An 8,113-nucleotide genomic window follows, 5' to 3' on the forward strand; every position below is an offset into this window, starting at 1 on the left:
TTAGCGTCCATCTGAAAATTGTTTAAAGTGATTATCAAATTAAATTAATAATATGAAAAATATAGCGTTAAGCTATGTTTGTCTCTGGGCCAGAAAAGTTTCCTTTTTCCAGTTTTTAAAGGATGCTTTTGAAGGCAGAAGTGTCAGGTGACTGTAACGTGACGCTTGCGCAGTTGGAACCAGACGACTTCCTGTCAAGATGTCGGCGAGCATGGCGTACGCCGGATTGTGGAGGACATGCAGAATGTTACTACCCAGACACCATGTCCTGTCCCCCGCTGCCATCCGAACACAGAGCTCTGCTAGTGGAGACTTGATGCCCTGGACCTCGCTCTCCAGGCCTCCGTGGCCGGAGCAGCCGAGCCCGTACTCGGCGGAAGAAGAGCAGAGCCGACACGCTGCTGTGGTGAGCACCGTAAACCAGCGGATCAACCTTCGGGACTTCGGCCGGCTCTTCGCGGTGGTGCACTTCGCCGGACGCCAGTGGAAGGTCACCGGTGAAGACTTGATCCTGATCGAGAACCACATCGAGGCGGAGTGCGGGGAGCGTATCCGCATGGAGAAGGTGCTTTTGGTTGGAGCTGAGGACTTCACCCTGATTGGTAGGCCTCTTCTGGGGAAGGAGCTGGTCAGAGTCGAGGCCACCGTAATCGAAAAGACCGAGTCCTGGCCCAAAGTCCACATGCGTTTCTGGAAGAGACACCGGTTCCAGCGCAAAAGGATCATTATCCAGCCGCAGACGGTGCTAAGGATCAACGGCATCGAGCTGGCCCCCAGACTCACATGAAGCTGATGACACAGGACTGGAAGACTCTACTCTCTGACCCGCGGTTTATTTTTTCTTATTGGTTTCAAACATGTAAACAAACTTGTGGCGGTCAGCTTATATGCTCATGACTCTGACTGGTTTGAAACGAGGAGCTGAACATTTGAGTAATACGCTGAGCAGCTGTTCACTGGGTTGTACTCCTGTAAATATATAGTGCAGACCTGTGAGGAGATGTATTAAAGCTTTGTTTCCAACATGTACTGAGGGTTTGGATTAAATCTGAGTTTACAACACAAAACTTTACAAAGGGTTGAAGTTAGTGTAGCTGCAATGGGGGAAAATCCCCTCTATTTCCTCAAGGACCCACAGAATAACCAGAGTAAGTCCACCGTTAGCCTAGATCGTGATTTATAGAGAGAAGATAAAGTGGGTCTGCCCACACTGACCAGAATGTCTGTGAACCTATGTCATCCTTTTGAGACTCAGCTGATACAAACATTTAATTTAATAAAACCAATCCCCTAAATGCAGGGTTCCCAACCTGAGGTGATATGTGTACCTATGTTAAAGTAGCTTATGCTATAAAACAATTACTGGTATTTCTGATGTAAAAGTTAGAATAAATAAAACATAAAACATGTTTCAATGACTTAAGAAACACAGTCATGTGACAAGTTTTTAAAACAATTTCTAATTTTATTGTGAAACCTGACTAGATCGCCTCTGGGAACAAGAAAGCTCCACAGATGTTCAGAGGATCGATCTGAAGGCACTGTTGAACATTTCTGCTCAGAGGGTAACAAAGTTCTACTCAGAACTGAACTCCAGCGCTGGAGGTGATGTTTAAATGAGGAGTTTGTCCAACAGGCAAAAACAACAAAAGTGAGCGATCAAACTAAATACAATGCTGCTACTCATGTTAACAGATTGGTAGAAATCTCATCACAAACACATGTTCCCTGTGTGAGTCCAAATCAATGAAACATCCTTAAACAGCAAAAAAACGTTGAATGATCTGCTTTAAGGAAAATCTGTTCTGTTCTCAAATTGACTGTATAGCTCAGTATATTTGACCACAGAACTCACATGGTGCTGAGCTGTGTTAAGACAGACAGGTGGTGTTCATTCATTCACAGGCTGAGGGGGGGGCTAGTCGATCATTTCAATCTTGATACAGAAAGGAAACAACAAATGTTGACTTACTGTGTCACTCCTGCAGCTCTACACCAGCTTTGACTACACTTTGAATGTGCACAAATTGTAGTCGTCTTGTAGAGAGAAATGTTAAGCTGAAGCTACTACGAGGCTAACCGATGACTTTGGATGTGTTTAACGTGATCCCTCCACCTTTGAGCAATAAGGAAACAACAACCCTGTGCACAGTGTGACCTCAGTAGACTTCAAATTAAGGGGTTTGGTTTAACACTAATCAAATAAGTATTATTAGCTTGGAAGTCAAGTGTGGTGGATTTTAGGAGAAGCTGCTTAGCTGAAAGATCACTCGTCAGCGAGGTGAAGCCCAGCCAGTTTTTGACCTACGGTTTGAATCTGTGCACAAAAACTAGACATATAGATCATGGTATAAGAATTAGTGACAGCTGGTCAAGTCGGACAATGTAACCACACCAGAGCAGCACATACGCATTTAACTTAACAGTGGCATTAAGTGAAAATTAGGCCTCAAAACTTTGTGATACTGTTGATTATGGTGTTGGGCACAGTTTGGCAGTTTTGGACAAAGATCCTCTGTGCACCGAGGAAAAAAACCAAAAACACACAGAGGTTCTCTCATTTTCCAAAGTCTGCTGCATGTGCGAATGTGGGGGGAAAAAAACTAATTATAATCAAACAGAAAACTTTGCTTTGGGTAAAATTAAGTTTAAAAGAAGAGATCATACAGCTTCAAAGTAGCAGCTAAAGTAAAGATCCTGCAAACTGCTATTAACCATCGAGTTAATTTAGTTCAAACTCCCCCTAAGAATCCTGCGCACACACACCATCATTTTCCTACACGGTGGGAATAACACTGTGTCGGGAACCCTGCTTCTGATTGCTGTGATAAACAATGCTTTGTAACTTCCTAAAAACAGAAATTCTAAGAACATTTTACAAGATCAGACCGACCAGACGTGTGGAGGCATGAAATAAAGGAAGCATTTCAATGTCTCTCCCAAGTGTGACAGTATAAGAGTTAACACTTTCTCTTTGAAGCATAGCATGGGCGTATCCCAAAGTGCTGAAGCCTCAAAGCAGCTCAAATTTAGAACCTATTTGTGTCTTCACTGCAGTTTCTCTCTTTGATATTTTTAATAATTTTATGACTTTGGGCAATGGAAAAGGAAGAATGGTTCTAGCGACTGACTTATGTGCATAAAGAAACTTCTTATTCCATATATACCTTTCAAGACTCCAGAACAAGTCCCCTTGTGTTCTTTTAGTGTAGCTAAAACCAAATACACTTTGTGAAACATTTTCTGACTGGTCAGGCTTCGCTGGTGAATTCCGTGCTGTAAATCTGACTTTGCTGTTTACCAAGTCTGTAGGTTTGATTGTTTAAATGTCAGAACTCTCCCTGGGGTTTGGTGCAACATTTTTTTCACCCTCACAAAATGAAAGGAATCTAATGTACCATGGCAGAATATCCTCCTGCTGTCACAGCAATGAACAGTGATTTTCAAAACAAAATCTCAAGTATAATCTTCAGAAGTCCGATCAGAATAGTCCAAAAGATGGACTCTTCCTCCTGGAAGTCGTCCTCTGTAGCATGAGCAGATTTCTTTTCCTTATGTACACCTTCTGAGTTGTAAGAGCCCTTATCAAATGGGTCTTGGGACACAGTCTGATCGTAGAACACTCGCATTTCAAACTCACTCTCCTGGTGGGACGGGTGGCCATAAATGCCGATGCCCACAGGCCTTGTGAAGTCCCCGGGGACCACCACCACATCTTGTCCGCAGGTGGCTGATTGCAGCTTGTAGGTGTCGAAGCTCGGGTGCAGGGTTTTATCTGACACGTACAGGTCTGCGTCTCCCTTGAGGCTTTGCATGTGGAGGATGATTCTGCCGTCGTGGTTGAGGCGTAGGTAGCTGTAGTTTCCGGCCCCAATGTGGCCCTGAACCACATGGAGCAGCACCCATTCTTCAGGGAAGCTGTCATCCTCTGAGGGGCTCAGGAAGCTTCTGGCCTGGGACAGCAGGAGGGCGACGACCAGCGCGCTGCAACTCAGCTTCATGGTGAAGGCATCTGTCAGTCAGTCATCAGACAGCCTGAAAAAAAATGAACAACACACAGATCAGGAGGCTAAACTGCTGCTCAGAACTACAGAAGTCAGTACAACCAACTCCAACTGCTGTCACAGCCAGCTGTTTGTAAATCAGCAGCAGAGGGGAGCTGAACAGAGAGGAGCTATACAAACCGTCTTCAATAGGCAGGCAGCAGAAACTGACTGAATAAAGGCAGTTTTAATGTAGGCTCAGCGGGAAGAGATCAACAGTGCTTTATGCATGGGTTAACTGATTTACCCATTAGCAAAATGGGGAGGGGGAAGTGAGACCACAAAGCATCATAAAAGAGAGCCCCCATTAGTTAGTTTTGAAAGGATAGGGAAGCAAAAAGTGGACGCATAAGCTGGAGATGTGTGCCATTTAAACAGCTGCCTGAGTCACGAAATTCAAAAAAGAGAAAAACATACATTAAAATATGTAGAATCACAGTGTCTGCAAGTCAGTGTCAAGTAAGGCTTCTCACACACACATACATATAAAGCCCAAAACAGAAAAGTTGTATCCATCACACAATTTAGTCAAGTAAAACACATTATGATTGCAGTTTTGTAATAAGGTTACCACACAGAAAACTGCCTGCTTCAAAAGCCTGAATACGACAACTGCTGGCACAATGGGATGTTTAGTTACAGTCATTTCTCCGCCATGATGAAAGCTGCCTTTACAGCTAAATCAGCCAAAGGTGGTACAGTGGTGAAGTTGTAGGGGACTGCCCAGGATTCAGGTTTTTTGTTCTTTACTTGGCTTGCAAGCCAGTGTGTTCTCTGGCAACAAAATAAAACATGGTTACTGGGTCAAACCCCCATCTGGATTCAGGAATTCACTAACTCAATACCCCTTGAACCCAGTTATCTCAAACTCTAAGTGGAAAGGTCAAGCACACTCCTGAAGGGAACTCACGCACTCCGTGCTTGTCAATTTAATGTGTATTACAATGGGAAGCCCACAGTACTAAAAAAAAAAAGTCCAAATAAGCACCAAAATAATAAAGAAGCACCCCAAAACTGCCTACATTGCAAACACACCAATATTTCAGTTTCAGGGAGAGATATTGGAAAGTTGTTTTCCCGCAATCCCATAATGTTTGAAGCCTGGGCAACAAGGAAAGCGTCTCTTTGCATATAAAATAGCCGAGGACTGTCAGTGAAGCCAAGGATAGGCGCTAGGCTAACCATCACACTGAGAGCACGGGGCCTGTGCTTCAACACCACCAGCTGCCATCTTGCCTTTTTGCCACACCATTTTTGAAATGAGACAGGAAGCAGGATTTGGGAACCACCTTGGCTGACAAGAAAGCATGGACTGAGCAATTATTAAACAGAGAAAACATTAATGAAATGCAGGCTGCAATGCAGTGGTTAGAACCGTCTCCTCACAGGAACAATGTCCCGAGTTAAAATCCTGCCTTGGTTGTTCTGTGTGGCTTTTGCATGTTCTTCCTGCGTCTGTATGGGTTCTCTCTGGGATGCTCCATCTTCCTCCCAAAGTCCAAAGACAGGCTTGTCAGGCTAACAGATTGTCTTAAGTGCTGGCCCTTCGACAGACTGGCAACCTGTCCACGGTATACCTTTTGCTTTGCTCCATAACAATTGGGATAGCCCCCCGCCCCTGCAACCCCAAACTGGATAAACAAAATAAAGTGGAAGGTTGATTTAGCCCCCCAAAAATGTCCCACTTGAATAAGTAAAGATATGTCAAAAGCATTGCATTTTTACATAATATAAGGCTAGGATCTAAATTTTTGATAGTTAATAAGTCAACAGCCATATTCTGATAACCCTTGTACACCGTTATTCACATCTCTTTTAGTTGTTAGAGTTATAAGAATAAGTTAGGTATGACTAAAATCTTAGGTTTTTAATAGCACTTATGGGGAAAAAAATAGCTGTCTTCCAGACGTTTTAAAAATACCATCTTGTGGTGCAGGGTGTCAAAGTTAATCATTACATGGTTTGTTTGACAGGAAACGTCTCATTTTGTTAGCAGGATGTTACTCAGTAGTCACTTTCCATTTAATACAACATGTAGATTGATTAACATGTTTCTGGCCACGTTTTGCAGGTTCTTACTGACATCCCATCACCCTAACCTGTTTTTAGGCAAAGCAAATAATCAATTAGTCCTACACTACAAAGCCCGTCGAAGCGTATCTAACAATACACAGTCTGCTTCATCTCATTTTATTATGTACAGTTAATAAGTTACCTGCTGTAACAGAGCCATCACAGCAAATGTTCACTTTGTTATTCCACCACTGTCCTATTAAAGGAGATTCATCGAATACACGGACAAGATAAATCCACAGCTGTTAGCGAGATTAATTAAGGAATGTTTGCCATTTTTAGGGGATTTGCTGATTTCAGGAAAAATGTGTAAGACAAACAATTATCCATTAAAGTACAACCTAACACCCGATGTGAGGTAGTGTACACGTAAAATACAATTGCTACGCATAAAACAAAAATAAAGACTATAGAATGAGAAGTCAAAACTACAAAAACACGACAGCAAAGCATGCCGGTCAACCCACCTCAGTTCTTCCATTCATTAAAAGACATGACAAACTGGTTTCCAGAACAGAAAGGACGCCTGTAGTTTTGGTGCCAAAAACTGAATATACTCGGGAGAAACATGCGGAGAAAGTAACGCGGTAACCGTCTGCCGCCTCCTCACAGCTCAGTGAAACATGACTAAAGAAGCCGGATAGTTTTCGATTGAGAGCCTCTCGGCACGGTTAAAAATAACCACCTGCTCCCCATTTCACCTCTGACACCAATCAACCAACTTTAACCATTAACTACATTTTTATTAACAAATAAACACCAAGACTGGGAGGGGGCAGCCTTAAAAGGTTTCAGGGATTTTGACATTAATACGTCTGATAAATTAAACAAAGAGCTTTTTGTAACGGCTGAACCTGCCGCATGCTACGTCGCTAACAGCTAAGAATAGCAGTTTCAACCTGTACAACCCCAGCAGTAAAAATGTTTTAATGAAAACAGACGTACTGTTAAAGACTATGCCAGTTACCTCCAACTGTATCATTCAGAAACAGTCCACAAAAACACATTGCTACTTGACTTACTGAACAGGTTAGCAAGTTCTTAAAGCAGCTAGCTATCACGCAGCTACCGTTGCACGTAGCCTGTTTAGCTTTAGCCAAACACGTTCAGGAGTTTACATAAGCTGGAGGCCGGGGGTTAGCTCAATGCCTAAAGATCAAGTTACGAATAGATTAATATAAAGATATTCATGGATCAGTTAACAGTGCACTTAGTTTACTTACACAGCTGTCATTTCCTGAGCAGCATCTTCAACTGAGCAGCAAAGTTCACTTCATCATTTCCTTTTCCTTCAGCTACACAAACCGCAAAGCGCGCACTCACGCCACCTACCGGCCGTTGTGAAGGTGACGCTCATCAGTAGCCAAAAAAGCTCCAAGTATTTTTTAGAAAAGGTGGCAAATGAACAGGTTCAAAATGGGCCCGTTTCCACACATGGATTTAGTCCTAGACAGCGAACCTTTTTTTTCTCTTTAAACTGCGACTCAGCTGAATGACAAACAGATAATGAGGCCAGATTAAATTACTCATTTTTATTTCAGGTAGTGCTTTAGGTCACTTTAAGGCCATACATATGCAATATATTCTTTTTCCTTAAACATATTAAACACATAGGGTGTATTTCTTTTATGCTATATGGGATAATGACCCACAGCCATAAGTATGGAAAACAGAGAGTATAGAAATTTAAGAAACTGAAAAAAACTGAAAGAATAAATTTGCAAATAAAAAGGCTGGTACAGTGGTGCAGTAATCAGCACCAGCGGTTAAATATCTGTCAGCCCTGCGATGCAGTTGCAGCTTGTCTGGGGTGTACCCTGCCTTTCACCCTATGACTAGGTAAGTGGAAGACACTTAAAATGCTTTGCACTGAGACTCAGTAGGTCTGGTGCTTTTGAATAGTGTACAACCTTTCAACCTTGATGCCAAAGGGCTTAAAATATGCAGACAATATTAATATAGTTTAAAATGCCATAAAAATGTAGAACAGCTATGTA

At 42.6% G+C, this 8,113-nt stretch overlaps 2 protein-coding genes across 3 annotated transcripts; one reads left to right on the forward strand and one right to left on the reverse strand.

The window, feature by feature from the left end:
- The first annotated feature begins 165 nt into the window (after positions 1-165).
- On the forward strand, positions 166-1,029 carry mrpl21 (mitochondrial ribosomal protein L21). Its single transcript, XM_080881421.1, has one exon. It carries the CDS (start codon positions 200-202, stop codon positions 785-787), a length of 588 nt encoding a protein of 195 aa, XP_080737547.1. The 5' UTR covers positions 166-199; the 3' UTR covers positions 788-1,029.
- Positions 1,030-1,795: 766 nt separating this feature from the next.
- On the reverse strand, positions 1,796-7,464 carry cUnh6orf120 (chromosome Un C6orf120 homolog). Of its 2 annotated transcripts, none has more exons than XM_080881422.1 (2): positions 7,340-7,464; positions 1,796-4,035 (listed from the first exon to the last, which is right to left on the reverse strand). In XM_080881422.1, the coding sequence occupies exon 2, from the start codon at positions 3,999-4,001 to the stop codon at positions 3,444-3,446; it is 558 nt and encodes a 185-aa protein (XP_080737548.1). In that variant the 5' UTR covers positions 4,002-4,035; positions 7,340-7,464; the 3' UTR covers positions 1,796-3,443. The 2 variants fall into 2 exon arrangements, with proteins under 2 accessions (XP_080737548.1, XP_080737549.1); XM_080881423.1 differs by lacking the exon at positions 7,340-7,464 and adding an exon at positions 6,584-7,321.
- Between the last annotated feature and the right edge of the window lie 649 nt (positions 7,465-8,113).

Source organism: Rhamphochromis sp. 'chilingali' (genome assembly GCF_963969265.1).
Source record: "Rhamphochromis sp. 'chilingali' genome assembly, chromosome: 4".
In the NCBI taxonomy this organism is placed as follows: Eukaryota; Metazoa; Chordata; class Actinopteri; order Cichliformes; family Cichlidae; genus Rhamphochromis; species Rhamphochromis sp. 'chilingali'.